General features: G+C 33.8%; 3 protein-coding genes across 3 annotated transcripts; 1 reads left to right on the top strand and 2 right to left on the bottom strand.

Moving 5' to 3' along the window:
• Positions 1-3811: 3811 nt before the first annotated feature.
• LOC140039781 (small ribosomal subunit protein uS4-like) lies at positions 3812-8647 on the bottom strand. The gene is made up of 4 exons (XM_072085386.1): positions 8583-8647; positions 5376-5600; positions 5078-5264; positions 3812-4124 (listed from the first exon to the last, which is right to left on the bottom strand). The coding sequence occupies exons 2-4, from the start codon at positions 5584-5586 to the stop codon at positions 3950-3952; spliced, it is 573 nt and encodes a 190-aa protein (XP_071941487.1). The 5' UTR covers positions 5587-5600; positions 8583-8647; the 3' UTR covers positions 3812-3949.
• Positions 8648-8987: 340 nt separating this feature from the next.
• Positions 8988-18434, top strand: LOC140039728 (DNA excision repair protein ERCC-6-like). The gene is made up of 20 exons (XM_072085344.1): positions 8988-9407; positions 9686-9935; positions 10043-10172; positions 10269-10380; positions 10771-11295; positions 11624-11801; positions 11975-12112; positions 12507-12659; positions 12770-12905; positions 13374-13544; positions 13746-13922; positions 14126-14338; positions 14428-14643; positions 14897-15004; positions 15209-15423; positions 15534-16282; positions 16426-16545; positions 16807-17002; positions 17189-17261; positions 17595-18434. Exons 1-20 carry the CDS (start codon positions 9308-9310, stop codon positions 17967-17969), a joined length of 4335 nt encoding a protein of 1444 aa, XP_071941445.1. The 5' UTR covers positions 8988-9307; the 3' UTR covers positions 17970-18434.
• Positions 18435-18614: 180 nt separating this feature from the next.
• On the bottom strand, positions 18615-21330 carry LOC140039768 (uncharacterized). The gene is made up of 6 exons (XM_072085379.1): positions 21165-21330; positions 20540-20664; positions 19951-20128; positions 19716-19798; positions 19314-19396; positions 18615-19065 (listed from the first exon to the last, which is right to left on the bottom strand). The coding sequence occupies exons 1-6, from the start codon at positions 21236-21238 to the stop codon at positions 18781-18783; spliced, it is 828 nt and encodes a 275-aa protein (XP_071941480.1). The 5' UTR covers positions 21239-21330; the 3' UTR covers positions 18615-18780.
• Positions 21331-21489: the final 159 nt, after the last annotated feature.

The raw sequence follows: 21489 nt of genomic DNA, 5'->3' as shown, positions 1-21489 counted from the left end.
AGAGCAGATAACAGAGCAGATAACAGAGCAGGTAACAGAGCAGGTAACAGAGCAGGTAACAGAGCAGGTAACAGAGCAGGTAACAGAGCAGATAACAGAGCAGATAACAGAGCAGATAACAGAGCAGATAACAGAGCAGATAACAGAGCAGATAACAGAGCAGATAACAGAGCAGGTAACAGAGCAGATAACAGAGCAGATAACGGAGCAGATAACGGAGCAGATAACAGAGCAGGTAACAGAGCAGATAACAGAGCAGATAACAGAGCAGATAACAGAGCAGGTAACAGAGCAGGTAACAGAGCAGATAACAGAGCAGATAACAGAGCAGATAACAGAGCAGGTAACAGAGCAGGTAACAGAGCAGGTAACAGAGCAGATAACAGAGCAGGTAACAGAGCAGGTAACAGAGCAGGTAACAGAGCAGATAACAGAGCAGATAACAGAGCAGGTAACAGAGCAGATAACAGAGCAGATAACAGAGCAGATAACAGAGCAGGTAACAGAGCAGGTAACAGAGCAGATAACAGAGCAGGTAACAGAGCAGATAACAGAGCAGATAACAGAGCAGATAACAGAGCAGATAACAGAGCAGATAACAGAGCAGATAACAGAGCAGGTAACAGAGCAGATAACAGAGCAGATAACAGAGCAGATAACAGAGCAGGTAACAGAGCAGATAACAGAGCAGATAACAGAGCAGATAACAGAGCAGGTAACAGAGCAGGTAACAGAGCAGGTAACAGAGCAGATAACAGAGCAGATAACAGAGCAGATAACAGAGCAGATAACAGAGCAGGTAACAGAGCAGGTAACAGAGCAGATAACAGAGCAGATAACAGAGCAGATAACAGAGCAGATAACAGAGCAGGTAACAGAGCAGATAACAGAGCAGGTAACAGAGCAGATAACAGAGCAGGTAACAGAGCAGGTAACAGAGCAGATAACAGAGCAGATAACAGAGCAGGTAACAGAGCAGGTAACAGAGCAGGTAACAGAGCAGATAACAGAGCAGATAACAGAGCAGGTAACAGAGCAGATAACAGAGCAGATAACAGAGCAGATAACAGAGCAGGTAACAGAGCAGATAACAGAGCAGGTAACAGAGCAGATAACAGAGCAGATAACAGAGCAGATAACAGAGCAGATAACAGAGCAGGTAACAGAGCAGATAACAGAGCAGATAACAGAGCAGATAACAGAGCAGATAACAGAGCAGGTAACAGAGCAGATAACAGAGCAGATAACAGAGCAGGTAACAGAGCAGGTAACAGAGCAGATAACAGAGCAGATAACAGAGCAGATAACAGAGCAGATAACAGAGCAGGTAACAGAGCAGGTAACAGAGCAGGTAACAGAGCAGATAACAGAGCAGGTAACAGAGCAGGTAACAGAGCAGATAACAGAGCAGATAACAGAGCAGATAACAGAGCAGGTAACAGAGCAGATAACAGAGCAGATAACAGAGCAGATAACAGAGCAGATAACAGAGCAGATAACAGAGCAGATTGCTGTGGTAAAAAAACACATTCTAAAGGTCTGTCTACACTATCCAACTTTATGTGACAAATGTGATGTTCCCATATAATAATTAGTTTGATAATGTAGACAGAGCTTAATGTTGGCTTATGTTGTATATATATATATATATATACATTTGTTGTTATTCTAATGAACTGAACTCATTTATTCTTTTATTTGGCATAAAACGAGAACAAATAACAAAGATTATCAAAGGTAAAACTTATTGAATGCTAATACTATGAAATTCTGTAAAAATGCTGATAGCCTTTCAATGACAGTTCTGAAGTTTTAATACGGTATAGGCCTAAACATATATTTTAAGTGTTTGAGTTAGCAAATGCATTTCATCTAAGTAAACAAAACCGAAGTAAAATTGAGATTTTAAAATCAACCCATTGTCAGTTTCACCTTTTTAATTAATTTAATATTATAATATAAATATGCGGCCACACCATAAAAAGGTCTTGCTAATAACTTAAGTACTAATTCAATTTTTTTCGTTTTAAAATTTACTTATTTAAAGAATATTAAGTACGTCTGTTTACTTCTTCTATTCTAGCCGATAGGCTAGTTGATGCTCAAGTCCGTATTGGTGGAACAACCCGGCCACCTCATTCGAATCCTGCCAAATGGACCAATCAACGGGTGATACGTCAGTGTATATATTCCTGGAGATAGAGTTCTTAGTCTTTGTGAAGTAAAGGTGTATGAAGGTAAAATGGTTTGGTAACATTTAGATATACACATGCGTCTCGACAGACAATGAAGTTGTTAAATATCGAATCTATACGTTGTGGAGTGGAGTTGTGGTTGTTGCTTGGCTACCACTCCAAGGGTCCTGGGTTCAAGTCCCGTCACGTGTCAGGATTTATTCTAAGGACAAAATTAAAACTCCACTCCCAAAGACGTAGGCCTAATAAGACTAAGAAGTTATTCAAAAGCTAATAGGCCTACACAATATTTTTGTATTCACAGCTTAGTAAGCAACTCATAAAGAAAGACAGAGTTAAAGTTGTAGAAAAAACACTCGAAAATGATGAATACAGTTTTTGAACGACATAAGAATTCCAGTTTTTGTTGATGAATTTATTTGATTAATTTTAAATTCTATCTATAGGCCTAGTAGTTTTTGTTTAGAAATTAATCGAAAATCGACCAATTGAACTTTTGCACGTAATGCGCATGTAAACTTGTTGAAATATTAAAATGAACTTCAATAATGCATTGTTTAATTTATTTCTGATATTGTTGATCAGCCGATGTAGGCCTACTTACGCCGACGCTCCGCCACCCGACAAGACGAGTGAAAAACGTTATACTTCTATTTTATGCGATTTGTTTGATCAGAGATGATGAAATTGTAATTTGAGTCACTCCCTGGTACAGTAGTAGTATTTTTTTTATCCAATGGGGTCCTTTTTACGGTTACGTTTACATTACTTTCATTACTAAGACGAGGTGGTAAGCCGAGCCGTGAAATGTGCAAACAACCACATTTTGCAAAAATGTCTTTTTACACATTTTACGGCTCAACAGGCCAACATTAAAAATTATTGTTACAAAAAGGATAAATAAATTTATGGAGAAAGGCATTATTATTATTACTGTATTATGTAAAATGTATAGTAATTTTAAAATGCAACTTGCAAAAAAAAATCATACTATACATACCACCGTACAGTTCGTAAACATATGCATGCAGTTTATTTTCATGTATATTTACATGGACGAATAAAAACTACTTCTACTGGCGGCAACATCAACGAACAATCAAAATCCACTAGCCTTTGTAAAGCACCGACATTAAACCTTAAAACAGAAGTTTCGAAAAACTGTTTATCAACTACTAAACCTATCCATGAATAACTCTTAACCAATGGTGTCCGATTACGCTATTGACATGATGTATGCAAGGGTTTGATTGAATTTTAAATTGTCTTAAATTTCATTAAAAATCGGACCACGGAAAATGAATTTTCATACGGCCATCAGGTGCGGATTTAGGCTAAAATTTAACAGCCATGTCTTTTTAAAATAATAGCTATTTTTATTTTCCTACAACCAGACAGGATTATTTATAAAATATTTAGCCCACCTCTATAATGCTGGATCAACCCCTGACCATAGTTTATTTTTAAAATATTGTTGGTAGTTTTGCATTTACTATTTTCTCATTGCCCCGCCCCACAAGTGCATCAAGGTTTGTTTCAGTTATTTTTCAAATAAAGTTTTTAAAGAACAATTTTCAAACTAGAACAAAAAAAAAAGCTTTACAAATATTGTATTTATTGTGTATTGTTCTTATACTTTATTTCTGTTACTGTACTAAACAGTGCTGCACAGCATTACAGTTGACTTTTGTATACAAAAGTAGAATATCATGTGAAGCTTTACAAGATTTAAGTTGCAAAACAAACATTCCTTCTTAATCTTCATCCTCCTCTTCTTCATCGTCGCCACCCTTTCCTTTCTTGGCGTTCTTTCGCTTGACACGGCCAGCACGCCCTCCTCCATATGGTGATCTCAACGAGAAATCTATGTGCTTCTGCGAGTCTAACCGTACGATGTACGACGGAATATTGACAACTTGCTTACGCACTCTGTATAAACAATATCAAAATATAAAATTATGAACTGTTTTCACAAAACCAAAGTTTTAGAAATAATTAGAAATTAAATCTGTTGATTTTCAGAATGAGACAGGTGTTCTTCACCTTCATTATATAGTAATGTTTTAACTACCTATTATGTTTGTTCAAAATCTTGGAACATCACAAGCGTATGACCTTCTGAGGTGTGTAAAACTGTTACATTGACCTCAAAGAAACTTTTTGCACATCACAAGCGTATGACCTTCTGAGGTGTGTAAAACTGGTACATTGACCTCAAAGAAACTTTTTTGCACATCACAAAATATGACCTGAGGTGTGTAAAACAGTTACATTGACCTCAAAGAAACTTTTTGCACATCACAGGAGTATGACCTCCAAGGTGTGTATAACTGTTACATTGACCTCAAAGAAATGTTTTGCACATCACAGGATATGACCTCCTGAGGTGTGTAAAACTGTTACATTGACCTCAAAGAAACTTTTTGCACATTGCAGGAGTATGACCTTCTGAGGTGTGTACACTGTTACATTGACCTCAAAGAAACTTTTTGCACATTGCAGGAGTATGACCTTCTGAGGTGTGTACACTGTTACATTGACCTCAAAGAAACTTTTTGCACATTGCAGGAGTATGACCTTCTGAGGTGTGTACACTGTTACATTGACCTCAAAGAAACTTTTTGCACATTGCAGGAGTATGACCTTCTGAGGTGTGTACACTGTTACATTGACCTTACAGACATCTCTGTCAAATTCCAGTAAGGTGTGTAAAACAGGTTACATTGACCTCCCAGATTTTAAACTACTAATCTGTTTGACATTCAGCTATATGAACGAATAAATCAAACTAAATCATTAATACAGTATGTAGTAATAGTATGGCTTTACATGGGAATTAATCAAAATGATTGAATGTAATTTGACATTGACAGCAAGCTTACCTTATATGTCTTTGTCTTATCAAGATTCTGGCATGGTGAATGCTCTTTGCCAATCCAAGCTTGAACACTTGGGTTTGAAGACGACGTTCCATAAAGTCCTCAACACGTAGACCCAAAACATAATCAAGCTTCATTTTGGACTCGTCCAACACTCCAATACGAACCAAACGACGTAAAAGTGCATTACCTAAAAACATATTAACAATCAATTACTAATAATGCAGTTAGAGGAAAAGTTAATTCTATAATGCGACAGAAAAAGATTTACCTGCCACTAAAAATCAGAATTGAAACAAACCTTCAAACAAACGGCGTGAATCCTTTTCTTCAAGTGTCAACAGATGACGTGCAGATTTTCTGATCTTTGCCAAAGTATACTTGACACGCCAAACTTCACGCTTGTTACGAAGACCAAACTCTCCAATAAGTTTTAACTCTTGGTCTAAACGTTCCTTTTCAAAAGGACGTCGAGGAGTCACAAATGTTTTACTGCATACAAGCTTCGGCATCTTGAACCGTTACTCTATAAAATACAATAAAATAATTGTTTAAGATTATACTCCGGCTCTGTAATATTTGTGTCACAGAATAGTTTCTCACTTTGACCCTAAAATTGGATTGCAGAAAAATTTCTGATTAAGAGAAAACGGTATAATTTGTCCTTTTTATAAGGGCAATTCCATGCAAACATGGACATGACCAAAAAAATTCAAATTAATTAGTCAGCTCAAAATTTGTGTTTATGTTACTCTTTGAATATGTGGGAACTAGGTTTTTAACTTTTTCAATTCATTTATGACTTTTTGCAGCCAAAAAATTACGTTTATTCAATGTTGAATATATATTTTTTAGGTGTGAAAAACAGGTAATTACGTTAACTGATTATTATTTTCCCAACAAAGCAATATTTATAAAGTAACATGTCTAAGTAATAGTACACTTAAGATGTATGGAAAATATGATATAACTACAAATGTTGAATATCCCATATAGGAGTGCTGTGTATATTCTGTTATATATTAGGGTATGTAATGCGAGTGACAAAAAAAAATGATTTTTTTTTTTATACCATCATGATAATTTTTTTAAATGAAATTTTATAATTTAGCTATACTACTTTGAACAATTAAAATTTGAAAAATAAAAAATCCCCGTAAATACAAAATTGTTGAGACATTGAAAAGTGAAATGCGAGTGACATGTAATGCGAGTGACGTTAAAAAATGGACAATGTAATGCGAGTGACATTACTAAAACTAAAAATAGTAATTAATCTATCATTAGTTATGAATTAGTCCCAGAATTAGTATATACATTAATTTCATAATACAATGTGTGATTTGGCCCTTATTTGGAGGCACTACAGTATAATAATTATAGCATTAGGTTTGTTGAGGGCACAATCCCTAGCAACGACCTTTTTTGCAGTTAAATCATTTGAAAAATCAATCATTATAAGAGCTCATTAAATAAAAAACACTAAATCTGGTGAGATTTAACAAATTTGGTACAATCTTTGGTGAAGATAAGAAGGTAAGAATAAGTATACATTTATATTTAATCACAATTTTTAATTTTTTTTTCTTATATTTGTTAGTGTTAATTATTTCAAATTCTATAATTTGAAAACACCGCATATAGGCCTAGGCTATAATAATTTATTTATATATTATTATTTATATATTATTATTTACTAGGCATATTTTACACCACCAGGTCTAAAGCATTGTAGTTTTAAAAACAAAATATATAATTGCTTATTATTTAAAAATAATTTTAAAATATCATTCACATTTGCATCCTGCCTTTAGAAATGGCCGAACGACAGAGAAAGTACCTAGAAAAACTGAAAGCCGAGGGAAAATACACCTCATACAGAAACAAAGAAAATGAAATTTCGAAAAGAAGTAAAAAAGTAAAAGAAAAGAGAAAATTCTAGCTCTGCCACCAGCTTTGAAGAAGCAGAAGATTGATGCTCTTAAAGTTGCTAATAGAAAACGTGTGGCTAAGTTCAGAGCAAAGAAGGCTGCTTTGGCATCAGACGGGCCATCACCTTTTAGAAGTGCTATGGCTTTTGCTAAAGCCACTACCAGGGCAAAAAGAATGCTCGATGCTGGTTTGCGAGGAACTTTGAGTTCCATAATTTGTAAAATGGCTGTTTGAATTTTCTATTTTCATTTTTAGTGACCGTATAAGTGTTACTGTGTTTATAAAAAAACAAGATGTTCTGTTAGTGTTAAAAATAGATGATGTCCTTTAGAACTTCATCCAAATGAGTTGAAATAAAAGTTTTTACTTGAAAATTGATAACATTCTTTGAGCGGTTTAATGTTGCATTATTCAATTATTGTCTACTTTTCTTTCTGCTTTGCTTAGTAAATACTAAGTTCATTTCTTACGGTAATGCGAGTGACAGTAATGCGAGTGACGGGACTTTTTTGTTAAAATGTAAAATATTTTTAAAATCTATGTAATGTTGAATTTTTTTATTATCCTATTTTATACTTTAAAAGTACAGCAATTAAAAATATAAGATCTTTTGATCCATATATTTTTAATTTAAGGACACGTTCTTATCAAATCTAATCATATTTTTGTTGTGTCCTTTTTGTGTAATGCGTGTGACAGAATTTCGCAATGCCGTCATTGTCGAAGTAAAAGACATACAATTTTTTTTATAGTATTTTATTAAAGACTTGCACCTAAAGTATGTTCATATAAAACATTGACTTAAAAATTCAATTAGTATAGAAAGTACAAAGCTTAGACTAACAAAAATGACTGTAATGTGTAATGTGAGTGACCATGGAATTGCCCATAAAATAATTTTAATTTTTATCTAAGCATAGGCATTTGTCACCACCGTTTTTCCGCAGTGTAGTCCATGCTTACACATACCGGGTATATGTTTTTTTGGTGGATTTTAAGCGGTGAAAACAGAATTTTTTTTTCTCATACAACCTTTCCGTTCATGTATGCTTTTTTAAATTGGTGTGACATGGTGTCCTGAAATACTCTGAAAATGTTATTTTTTGTTTGGTTATGAGGATGACTGTTTTTCATATCTGCAAGATAGATCAGATGGCTTCCGAAGCATGAAAATCGTCTATTTATCGATTCCTTCCTTCCTTCCTTCCTTCCAGTCTGTGTGAGATTACTCGGCTTAATTAAGTCGAATCTAATGTGACTGGTATAAAAAGTTAAGAGTTGCGAACTAAAATTACATATCGCGTTCGCAGCCCACACGCTAAGCCTTTAATTGAGTTTGCTTAGCTATTAGCCTACCCTAGGCCTAATCATATTTCTAAGGGCAGGCCTAGGCTAGGCCTATATGACGGTAAATGTGTACTGTATTTTTAGGACTTTATTCTTAATAAGAAAAAATGAAACCCAACACAACATAAAATATATATTATATACAAATTATTTATTATTATAATGTACATAAATAACATTCAAAAGTCAAAAACTAATCAAATTCATTCTTAACCCTTCATTAACCTACCACGTGGTAAGCAGGCCAAGCAGAGAAAGGAAGAGCGAGCCCGATGGTGTGAAGAAGGGTGATGGCGATCTTTTTGAAGCCATTTTACACATATTGTAATACAAATATCAATACTCATATATCCAATTTTAAAATCAAATTTCTCTTTGATTTGTTGACAAATTAGGAATAATTTTTACAGTATTCCCTATTAAATGTAAAAAATGTTAATTTTTCATTTTTATATTTATCTAGGCCTATGCAATTTGTATAAGTTTAGTACTATTTTGTTTTGTTTCTACCACGCCGAGGGGGAACATCACCACATCATGTGCAACGTCACTCATACGTTTTGCTTCACTAGGTACCCTTTGACCTCACTTGGTCGAAGTGTGGCTTTTTGTTATTAAAAAAGATGATGCTTGCTATTTTGTTTGTCTGAAACAAATGAAAATATTTATATATTTTGAGTAAGTGTGTAGGTAAATATCGAAAGGAAAATCCTACTTTACAGAAAAGTGGGCTATTTTAAATGATTGGTTGACAAAAAAGCTTAAATCAGCCTGGATTTTGAGATGTTGTATTATTAAGCTAGACATTATTGCCAAACAGGTATGTCCGTGATGTTACGTAACCTCGAGTAAGAACGATTTGCGGCTGACCGGCCGGAGGGTGATGTGCTAGGCCTAGGCCCATCTACAACGAGTCGTAATTGCCTGCTTCTACAGTTTTGATATACTACTAAGATGTCTACTGAAAATAATTCATCAGCTAGGCCTACTACCAGCTTTATGGAGCCCAGCTTTACTACAACCGGAGATGTGGTCGATGAAGAAAAAGGGAAAGGTAGAATTTAATATTATTATTATTAAATAAGTAAATCAAATTATCAATATAAAACAAAAAGTTGTGTAGTGTAGGCCTATTATAATTATCAATATTTCTATTCTATTCTAATAAGATAAAAGAAGAGAAAAATTTCACACAATATATAACTTAAATATAACTCTTCAGCTTACAGTAACTTAACAGATCTTTATCTTATCTTTATATTTTTCAGTTATTTTAAAATATTAATTAAGTAATAATAGTTAATACAGTACTTTATTTTTTTTCATTCATAGATGACAATGAAGCAGGTCCAAGTAAAGGAAAGGTCAATTTGTTTCATGTTGACAGCAGCCAAATCAAATCAGTTCCCAAATCAGAACAAGCTGCTGAACTTAAAGAACTTGGCTTATTTAGTGTATACGACCAGCAAGAGCTTGAACAAGGTATTATACAACAAGTTGACAGTGCTATCAATGCTGAACAAGAAAAACAAGCAAAGAAACAAGCTGAAAAGGAGCTGAATTCTGTACTAAATGAAATCAGGTGCATTTTTAAACAAACTTTATTCAATTTATTAGATGCATTAAAATATTTTATTTTTAACTCGCTATTTCCTGGTAAAAAATAACTTATAAACATATATTTTTCAGGTCAACAAAAGCAGAAATAAATCACATGGATAAGGTTATTCGAACAATTGTTCTTCCAAGTGGAAATAACATTGGGAATAAAGATGCACACAGAAAACGTATGTCTATTAAAAGTCAGAAAGAGTTAAAGGTATGACAAACTATAGTATCTATTCAAGTCTGAAAAAAATTATGTTACGAAGTATTATGCAAGTTTTATTAATGTTGAATGTGGGTTTGATTTCAGAACAAACAGCTGAAAAAGTTACGATCAAAACATCGGTTTCTTTTGTCAACATTAAGTGGCTCACCAGATGGATTTCAAGATGACTCGATACAAGATGCTGATACTGACAATGGTACAGTATGCTTCAAAACTTGTTCAAAATTGTCATGATGTCTTAAGTTAGGTTTATTGTGAATCTCGTGACTGCAATATTACAGGACACTCACCAATTACAGATTATAAACTACAGTACAGAAAGAAAATACTGCAATTTTTCCTACAAAGTAGCTTCGTAGATAGAATGTAGGCTACGTTGTTGGCTTTGTAGCTTACATTGTTTGGCTTCGTAACCTCAATAAACAACTTTCAATGAAATTTGTAGGGAGTTCGTAACCTTAATAGTTATGTTGCTAAGCTTATAAACAAGTCTCGTGTGAGGCTTAGGTAATGGAGTAGAAAGATTCCATGGCACTAGGTCAGGATTGAACCCTGTAGCTAAATTATATTAGATTTTCTCCTTCAGATGAAAGTTTTAATATCTTAAAAAGCTTATTAACGGATCCAAAATCAAGTACTTGTGATAAAGAGACAGAAGAAGAGAGATTAATTCGTCTTGGAGAGATGACTCCATTTGGTACTACGTTAAAACCACCAGAACAAACTGCCCCTATGACAGACTTTGAAAAGTACATGCTTGAACAAGCTGAATTAGCATCTAAGCGGAAACATCTACATGGAAGAAAAAAGGGAGTCAAGAGAAAAGGAAATAAAGATCAGAAAGTTCTCAAAAAGAGATTAAAAGATGCTTTGGATGAATGTAATATAGAAAAAGAGAAAAACAAGACAGAAGAAGGTGATAATAACATTTATCCTGTCAGCTCTGAAGATGAAATAGTTGTGATGGAATCAAACAGTAGTTTAACAATGGAGAGAAAACAATCAAAAGACATGCGACCTACTTATCAAAGTGACTCGGAAATTAGCGGAGTTGAATTTAGCGATGACGATTACAATCCTGAACCAGATGATTGGAAGTCTTCTGATAATGGTTAGCATTTTTTCTTCATGTTATTTTATGATATAAGCTTATGAAAAAAGGCGCATCAAAAACTGGAACACACCACATTCTGTAGATTTATACATTTGTTATCAACATGTTAATAAATACTATACTTAGTACATAAGGTATATCAAAAGATACAATGTTTAATCACAAATAGAAGAAAAGTAAAGCTCTGTCTACACTATCAATCTAGTTTGATAAAAAAAGTGTGATGTCAAATTTTTTATCACATAAAGTTTGATAGTGTAGACATATCTTTAGAAAAATGAACACTATGAAACTATAATTTGTTCAATTCTTAAATTCCTTTCAGAAATGTATTATTTAAGTGAAACATCTGTTGCAAAACAAAAGTTAAAGAAACCTACATTATGGATGAAATATAATAAAAACAAAAAACATGGATCTAGAAAAAAACAAGAAAAAAGGTCAAAGATCAATCAGAAAACTGTCGACGACGGAAACAAGGAATCCTTTTATAAACGGCTGAGGTATGTGAAAATGATCTAAAGCTAAGTCTGCAGAGTTTTAAAAAAAATAACATACAAAAAAAGAAAAATAATATATTGCTGATAAAGCATAAAACAATGTACAATTGCATGTAACATTTATACAGTTCTCCTAATATTTAATCTCTAATTCAAAATATACATAATTTGTCCAGAGAAAACAAAATGGCAAGACTTAAAGAAAAGCAGGCAAGAATTGAAAATGGAGAGTCGGATAGTGATCCAGATGAGGAGGATGTTGAGTTTGATGGAGGATGGCAATTACCACAGAGAGTTTGGAAGAAACTGTACAGGTATTAAATAGCATAACGTTACCATTAATTTGTTTGTACAAAACTTTTGCAATTACACAATTGATCAACTGACTATAAAACCCCCAAAAACATGAAAAATAAAAATTAATAAATCAGACTTTTAATAGGCCATTTTGCAGCTTTAATAAAGAAAAGTTATTCACTTTCGTAGAAAAAAAATGGTAAAAATAATGTTTTCACTTTTAATGACATAATAAATTGTTAAATTCAAACAAAAATCCATTGGCTGGCAGCCAAGTTTACTATTTTTTCTTTAAATTACAAAGTGGATAACTATCATATGACATTAAAATGTCATATTCCACAAAACAATTATTTTTTCAGTGGGACAATACATCTTTAAACAAATGTTGCAAATATTGATTTTGTTTAGATATCAACAGACAGGAGTGAAGTGGCTTTGGGAGTTACATCAACAGGAATGTGGTGGAATTGTTGGTGATGAAATGGGCTTAGGAAAAACAATCCAGATTATCGCTTTCTTATCTGGACTTAAGTACAGTAAACTTTTCAATAAGTCTTCCAGGTAAATAAATTCATCATCCTGTTAATAACATTTCTGGTGTAGAGTTTAATACAAATGACAACATCGCATGAATTTTTTAAATTTATTTTTTACGGGATATTTCTTTGCAGCTATAAAGGACTAGGGCCTGTTCTGATAATCAGCCCTGCAACCGTCATGCATCAGTGGTTGAAAGAATTTCACATTTGGTGGCCTCAGTTCAGAGTTGCCATTCTACATGATTCTGGATCATACCATGGATCTAAGGTAACCAACCAGACTTTTTGTCATACAAATATGTTTAGGAATTCTATTCCTGTGACATATTTGGAGTTTAACCAATACAGTCAATTCTCCCAATACCAGACACTCTGAAAACCGGAAAATCTCCCAATAATTGTTGGTGAGGTCCAAAAGGTCCCAATTCCTTTTTAACATTAAAAACATATTCTGAATACCAGATTTTCCTGGAAAACCAGACATATTTGGCCAAGTTAAATGTGTCCGGTATTGGGAGAGTTGACTGTACTGTAATTATCGTTTTGAGTCCAATATAAAGAATCCATTCATTCACTCAATCTTTTATTTCGGAATCTCTGGTCCATAGAAATTAAAAATTACATAAATGAATTAAAATAAACATTACTGTACTGATTACTACTACTCATCTCAGGGTGGCTGGAGAGCATCTTTGACTTATATAAATCATAGTTCTTGTCTATTTTTGTTGTGTAGGCTACTTTAGTGCAAGATATATTCCAATCTCATGGAGTTCTAATAACATCATATTCTGGTGCTAGACTTAATCAAGATTATTTACTAAAGTATCAATGGCATTATGTTATTCTTGATGAGGGTCACATGATACGCAACCCTAACGCTGAGGTCACAGTTGTCTGTAAACAGGTCAGTGTCACAAGTACGATTTTAATAATAATTTTATAATTTTTAAACAGTTTCTAATATTTTATATGTTCATAAATTCATAAATGTAGTATGAAAACTGATAACACACAATTTTATGCCAATTGATCTTACAGTTCTGAAGTTTTTCAGTTATGGAATGCTTACATTATTTAACTAATAATTCTGTCTCTCTTTTAAAAGTTCCGAACATGCCACCGTTTGATTCTCTCTGGTTCCCCAGTACAAAACAACCTCAAGGAACTCTGGTCTCTAATAGATTTTGTATTTCCGGGTAAACTTGGAACGTTACCAGATTTCATGCAGCAGTTTTCAATCCCCATAACAATGGGAGGCTACGCCAATGCCACGGCTGTCCAGGTAACTTATAGAACAGTTTGCTGACCATAATTAAACCCTGCTATAATACGATACTGGTATATATAGATAAATAAACATTTTAAACAGTACAATCATATTTGTTATATGTTTCCTGTGGCTTTGTAAGGAGGCTATGGAAATATTGAATAAATAAAAAAATAAACACTACAATCTGAAATGACAAGAATACTTTTTCTTTGTAGGTTCAAACGGCTTATAAATGTGCCTGTGTTCTTCGAGACACCATAAATCCTTATCTTCTGCGCAGAATGAAAAATGACGTCAAGAAAAGCATGCAGCTTCCTCCGAAAAATGAGCAGGTTCTATTCTGCCGTCTGACACAGGAGCAAAGAGCTACCTATGAAGAATATCTCAAATCAAAGGAATGCCAGATGATTCTGAACAGAGACTATCAGGTAAGACTATAGATTGTAAGGCAATTACTGGTACTGGAAATCTGAAGAAATCAATATTGTATTCTTTTACAAATGATTATTTTAAAAAGGTATTTCCTGGCTTAATTACTCTCCGAAAAATAAGTAACCATCCAGACTTGTCAACCGGTGGTCCCAGAGATCCAAATGTTGAAGATAAATCATGTGACGAATCATATCAGTATGGTTACTGGAAGAGATCAGGCAAGATGATTGTCATTGAGTCACTACTCAAGATTTGGAAGGAACAGAACCATAAAGTGTTGCTCTTCTCACAAAGCAAACAGGTAATAATTATATTCCTAGGAACCACACCACCCTGAATAAGTTGTTTACCCACATACTCCTTCCTAAAAAGGAGACAGAAAGCCAGACAGTGGCATGTTATTGAAAACAACCCTGGACTGCCCTGGATAAGTTGTTTATGCATACTCCTAAAAGGAGTCAGAAAGCCAAAATTCTTCTCTCTTTAACAATTATGTAAACTTTGTTAATTAATTATTTAATTAAGTCAGTTGATTAGGTCATTTTCTGTTTTAGATGTTGGATATTCTAGAGTATTTTGTGAGAGATAAGTACAAATACATGAGGATGGATGGTACCACAGGAATATCGTCAAGGCAACCTGCTATTAACAAGTTTAATGAGGTAAAAAAATAATTAGAATCGTTTTACTGATTTCCTCTGATGTTGAACAACAAATGAAGAAACATAATTGATTAGGTTAAATCAGGTAGGGAAAAAGATCCAGTAGCATTTCAACAATATTTTTTGAAGGTGGTCCATCCAGCCGAAGCTGATCATTAAATTTGCCTTTATATCATTGCTTCTCCTCTTCATGTTTCTATATAGGATCCATCCATATTCTTGTTCCTATTAACAACAAGAGTTGGAGGAATTGGTGTAAATCTGACTGGGGCCAATCGCATCATCATCTTTGATCCTGATTGGAATCCAAGCACAGATTCTCAAGCCAGAGAAAGAGCATGGAGAATTGGTCAGAACAGACAAGTAACTGTTTATCGATTGCTTACGACTGGAACGATTGAAGAAAAAATATACCACAGGTAAAGAAATTAAAATGTTGTTACAGTAGTTATCGTTAAAGCTCTGAATTTAGTAACAATGCAAATAAATGTACCAGAAACCACTATTTATCTTTGTTTATTTCCATCAGGCAAATTTTCAAGCAGTTTTTGACAAATCGTGTCTTGAAAGATCCAAAGCAACGTAGATTCTTCAAGTCGAATGACCTGTTTGAACTTTTCTCACTGGGATCGGAAGATAATATTCATGGTAATGAAACTAATGCGTTGTTTGCTGGAACTGGAGCTAACATTAAATCTAGATCTCCTGCTAAGAAATCTGCTACAGAATCCAGCCCAGTAAAACGTGAATCTGTACTAAATAGAACGTTTGAAAAGTTACAAACTACAGCAACTACCTCAAAGCGTAGTACTACTACAAACTCAGGTAATGTGAACATTCCAACCAAAAAAAGCGAACCATCGAAAGAAAAAGAAGAAGAGAACAAACAAGTGAATTTATCTATGACACAATTAGATAGTCATACATCTTCAGCACTGCCAACAAATAATACCTCAATTATCAATAGCACATTGGAACCAAGCCAGACTAACAAAGACAGACCTTATGAAATCAAAGACGATTCTAAAAGTAATACAACCGTTTCTACTTTCGAAACGGAAAAAGTACTTGCAGACCAAGACAATACAAACGTGTGTAGCGATAAGGAGAGCAGTTCTAAAGCATCCGCTAGTACAACAGATGAAATGAAAGAGTGGAAAGCTAGAGAAAAGAAAAAGATCGAGAAACTAAAGAAGAAACTTCTTAAGCTACAAAATGAATCGAAAAAAGAAAAGGTGTTAAAGAAGAAGAATAAAAAGAAGAAAGTTAAAAACGCATGTAGGACTTTTGAAGTCATTTTCTAAAAATTGAATACAATTTTATTTCAAAATACCTTAAGTATTTCAATAACTACACAACATTTTATCTAATCATCTAAAACCATAATAACATTGATTAAATCAATAATAAATTATTTGTAGGTTTGGAAGGAAAAGAGATTGCTCACTTGTCCCGTCATAGTATATTTAAACCCCAAGAGGACCAAATGAACTCGGCAAAACAAGATGATTATGTACTGCAGAAGTTATTTAAGAAAAATGGTAAGGAACACATTTTTATATGCTGTTACTATAAAATGATTGTTCAGAGTGGTACACACCTAATTGGTGACAGTGGCTTAGGCTGCTTTCCTGGCAGCTAGTAACTATGATTTTATATTTCTCCTTGCGTTGTTTAATTTGTTGATTTTTTTTATACTTTGTAAAAAATGTATCTTTGCCTGAATAAATAATAATAATAATGTATTCATTTCTCCTTACTTAATAATGCCTTGTTAAACTTGTTTGTATTTACATACACAGGTGTACAGAGTGCAATGAAGCATGACATAATCATGGAGTCTTCAAACCCAGATTATGTACTAGTTGAGCAGGAAGCTGAGCGTGTAGCCAAAGAGGCTGCCAATGCGTTGAAGAAGTCTCGACGCCGCTGCATGCCAGCAGCCTCTGGCATTCCAACTTGGACTGGAACCCTGGGTTTATCTGGCAGGATTGACAAGTTAGTACAATTTGAATCTGTTATTTAACACGCATTTTACGTTAAAGGGCAAAATCTTGATCTATATTGGTCTTTTTTGTCATATTTGTTAGTGAAGTCTTCCTATTATGTTATGAGAGGGTGTATATAAAGTATTTACACAGATACTTCTGCTTGTGTTTACACACATTTCATTTTTTATTTCAGACCACGATTTGGTTTGAAGAAAAATAGTAAAGTTGCTGAAGTAAATGGTACAGCATCAACTGCTAACAAACAGGTAAGATCAATTCATTATTTATACATTATACTAATAAACTTGTAACTAAGACTAAATACAGTGCTATTAGTACTATTTTAGTTCTAGTTGCCACATGATTGTAGGGGCATGGCAGAGAAGATACAGTAGTAGTACTCATTGTGATACGGTACACCGGTGTGTGGACTAGTACACTGGGGTAACCCCTACTCGTCTAAAAAATGTATGTACTAGGTTCTTTTAAGTGCACATGAGCTAGATGTGTACAGTACTAATACTATTAGCCGAGCAGAAAGGTTGGTTGCTTCAGTTGTTTTAGTTGTTGAAGTAATATATGAAATGTTGGTTTTACAGGCAGCTAAACCTAAATTTGGTTCCAAGAAGCTCTTCAATGGTGCTATGTCTGGTCACACTTTCACAAAGAAGTCCAGCGTTAACGATGCATTACCGTCATCTTCAGAACTACTATCCACAATTAAAGCTCGTAATAATATTACAGACGATGGACAATCAAATGAAAAATCTGACCTCTTAGCAGATCTTCAGACATTTATCTCATTCCAAGCAAATTGTAATGGTCAAGCAACTACAAGCGAGATCCTAGAAAAGTTCCAAACTAGAATCCCATCAAAGGATTCAGCAGTATTCCGCTCTTTATTGCGTGAAATATGCGACTTGGTAAAAACTGACGGGCAAGCTGTGTGGAAATTGCGACCAAGTTTTAGATAACAGAACGTAATCAATGTAATGTACAGAGCAGCACAATACCAAAATTACAAACCAGCATGTTCTGTACTGCACATTATTTTCCAAACAACACATTCATGCATTACATGTTATCTAATGGCTTTTTCACATCTGCGTAAATTGTTACAAGTTGTAACCATGTTTGATCTCTCGGACTATTACACGCATACATGAACCCTGAGAAATCTAAGGAGAAAGTATTGTCATTAATTGGTAGGGGCTATTAGTGTATCTGTATTGTGATTGGTCAGTTAAATTCCAGGGCAACACACATGCGCAGTACAAACTCGGGACATCTCGTAAGAAAAGAACAGGCCTCTCATCGGTGTGTTTTTCTCCCGAAAACCTGTGAAATCTTGGGAGATTTTCCACAAAATTGTATTCACACGTTGCAAACCTGTTACAATTTGTTTTATTTTGTAGGTGCGAAAAGGGTATAACTATAGATTTTGTATTTTTATAAATCTATCAATTAGACTAAATTATTAAAATGACACATTTGTCCTATCCTTGATTTGTGTGTGAATAAATGAATGCCAGTAACAACATATAGTTTGTACTACAAATATATTTTTATTGTATTATGTATACTATTACAAACATGACCAATTAAAAATCATCTCAAAAGTACTGTAGATGTATTCTGAAATTAAACAACAGCGAGATGTTCCTCTTCCAGATCAGATTTGAACCAATGACATGCCAATTGGAAGGCAAGCATATTATTATTTAGTTATATATGCAGTGGTCTTTTCCCTGTGCAATTAAAAATCAGCTATTTTAACAGTAACTGTTAAAATATATCCATATCTTTTGTTTGTTTTTGTACTTTTTCCTTTTTTGAATTTTTTATCTGAGCTAACTTAACTTTCCTGTAAGCCATAATTGCTTCTGTCTGTGCGGCATCAAACAGTCTTTTCTCAGATTCTGACATATTTTTCCTCTTTTTTGTTTGTTTTATTCTTTGGTCATTAGATCTTTTCACATAAGTTGCCTTAGTAGAATTCACTTTCTCATCTTTTGAGCTTGTATCCGAATTTGATAAAATGTTTTTTAACAGTAGATTTCTTCTTCCAGGCTGGAGAATAAGATTCAAGAAATGTTATTGGTCCACTTTAAAATGGAAATTCATTTTGCTTGGCAAAATTAAGACAATAAAACAACAAAGAAAAATACATCAAAAGGCAATGTTAAAATACTATTTATAGGTATATGTTAAAATACACAAGTTGTAGTTATGTGACCTGCATAAAACAAAATGTACTAAATCTTATTATGCTGAAAATAATTATAAAACATAGAATTTAAAAGATTCTAATAGCTTACCTTTAAATCTGCTTCTTGACTGTTTCTTGGTTTAGCTAACAATTCTGGAGGTTTTGTAGTTACCTCACCAAATTTTACATGATCTAGTAAATAGTTGTAAAAGACTGATTTATACACAAAATCAAAAAATGTAACCCAACTGGTGTCCAAGCGCCCTCCAACTAGAGACCAGCCCAAAAGTGCTGGTAACTCATGACATTTGTTTGGCCATTCTTACCCAACAAGCAGGCAAATTATTTGTATCCATTAGGTTAGGCCTAATATGTTGCTTGCGCTTGAAAAAGAAAAGCCCTGTAAAAATACATTCTACAGGCTTGTTACATCTGTTTATGGCCCAACAGGGTTACAAAGTGCCAGCCAGGTTAATTAACCAAATATGGTTACTCCAATAAACTACCATACCTGTAAACAATTCCCTTTCCTTCAGTTGAATGTCATGGTCCTTTTTCTTCTTTCTCATTCTCTCTCTTTTTTTATTCAATCTTCTAAATAAAATGATTACTAAATGATTAAAAATCATTTATTTGTATAATAATGATGAAAATAAGATAGATATTTTAAATTTCAATTTACTCTATTAAGCTCTCGGTCACATAAAAGTTTGATAGTGTGAACAGAGCTTAACTTTATCACTTACTCTCTTTGTGCGTCGCTCATTCCTTTCTTTGGTGGTAGAAACTCAGTGTTGCCTTTAATTCGTTCCTGCATCCTTGTGTTTAACAATAACGTATGTGCTTCGTTATTTAACCTTCTCAAATACCTTGCATTCGTTTCACCTGTACGTTTTTTTAGTTTCTTTTGCAAACTGCTTTCATCTATAATACAAATAATCAATCATTAATTTAATTCAAATTTATATTATACTCTTAGGACAGAAAGAACAGCATTGCTAGACGGATTGCAGCAATACAGATAAAGTATTTTGGGTAACCTCTTCAGTCAAAGACTATTCCAGAGAGCCCAGCTATGATCAGTGGCTGTGATGTACTAATACACTGGGGTAACACCCTACTGGTCTCTAAAGATATACTAGGTTCTTTGAAGTGCACATGAGCTAGATGTGTACACCAAATCTACAGTTCATTAGTTAGACCGAGAAGACAGTATATTTTATCTCTCCTTATCTTGGGGGTATTTTAATTGAAAAAATTGATAATTCTACAAAAATTAACTTTAACAGTTTTTCTACTACTCTACAGTAAAATGTGACTGCTCTTTTTTGTTACCTTTTTCAGCAGGATTTTTCTTTGCTTTGGGTTTTTTCATGTTTTCCATTGACTGTACCATAAGGAGATGCATTTTAGAGGCCTTCTGTTCTTTAATTTTTGGTGGATTGTTCCATTTTCCTGAACTAGAAAAAAAACCCTCAAAACATAAAATAACACTAGGTAATGGTGAGTAAAAGAAATTTAAGAATAAGTGCTTTAACTTACAATACTGTGGCATATAAGTTACCTATTTTTTATTTACTTCTATTCTATGCTAACATAGCGCCCTCTACAATACAATTTCAGCACGTCCTTGCATGCTTTCTGTGGACAGGAGGGAACTCCCTGCTGTGTAGGCTAGGCCTAGACTAGCCTAGTTTAGATAGGCAAGTATTAATATATTATCTAAATTAATTTCATTGTTTGAATTACATTTCAAAGCTAAACATTATAATTTAGCTTAAGTTTTAACATGTAAAAACATGCAATGTGAGGCACATCCATGCTTCTTCATGTCATGCATGTTTCGTGAGTAGTAGGACGAAACGACTTAAATAAAGAAGTAACCTTTTCATATCAAACATGCGTCGTGGAATAATAAATGTGTAGAGGTAGGGCTAGTATAAAATGCGACTAAACTTACTCCTGGTTTAAACTAGACTTCCTGGTATTTGATGCAAATGGATCAACTGCTTTTATCTTTTTCTGTCTCCCCATTTTGGTCGATTCAAGGCACTTTAAATGTAGTTTGAATGGCTTTAACCTTCTGGTTTTTTTCTCACAACATATAAAAACACGAGGCGCGAGGCGGCGACATTCTCTATATACCGCCCTCTCTCGAAATAGGCTTTGGACGATTGTAAAATAGCGTATTTTAAAAAAGGGGACCGATTAAATAGTACGTATATGCCTTTATTAGGGTTTCTTTCATAAGGGTTACAATGATTTTTATAAAAGTTGTACAATTA

This window comes from Antedon mediterranea, chromosome 1, assembly GCF_964355755.1.
Source record: "Antedon mediterranea chromosome 1, ecAntMedi1.1, whole genome shotgun sequence".
Lineage (NCBI taxonomy): Eukaryota > Metazoa > Echinodermata > Crinoidea > Comatulida > Antedonidae > Antedon > Antedon mediterranea.
The sequence above is the reverse complement of the archived record's forward strand: the minus strand, read 5'-3'. Positions and strand labels throughout refer to the sequence as shown.

Bases quoted from the DNA above. Each gene is read 5' to 3' on its own strand.
- LOC140039781 (XM_072085386.1), bottom strand. From the start codon at position 5,586: ATGCCGAAGCTTGTATGCAGTAAAACATTTGTGACTCCTCGACGTCCT. The intron at 5,265-5,375 runs GTTTGTTTCAAT...ATATGTTTTTAG, and splicing joins TTCACGCCGTTTGTTTGAAG to GTAATGCACTTTTACGTCGT. The intron at 4,125-5,077 runs GTAAGCTTGCTG...TTGTTTATACAG, and splicing joins ATAAGACAAAGACATATAAG to AGTGCGTAAGCAAGTTGTCA.
- LOC140039728 (XM_072085344.1), top strand. From the start codon at position 9,308: ATGTCTACTGAAAATAATTCATCAGCTAGGCCTACTACCAGCTTTATG. The intron at 12,906-13,373 runs GTAACCAACCAG...TTTGTTGTGTAG, and splicing joins GATCATACCATGGATCTAAG to GCTACTTTAGTGCAAGATAT. The intron at 13,545-13,745 runs GTCAGTGTCACA...CTCTTTTAAAAG, and splicing joins TCACAGTTGTCTGTAAACAG to TTCCGAACATGCCACCGTTT.
- LOC140039768 (XM_072085379.1), bottom strand. From the start codon at position 21,238: ATGGGGAGACAGAAAAAGATAAAAGCAGTTGATCCATTTGCATCAAAT. The intron at 20,665-21,164 runs GTAAGTTTAGTC...TTTTTTTTCTAG, and splicing joins AAGTCTAGTTTAAACCAGGA to TTCAGGAAAATGGAACAATC. The intron at 20,129-20,539 runs GTAACAAAAAAG...TTTGTATTATAG, and splicing joins GAAAAATCCTGCTGAAAAAG to ATGAAAGCAGTTTGCAAAAG.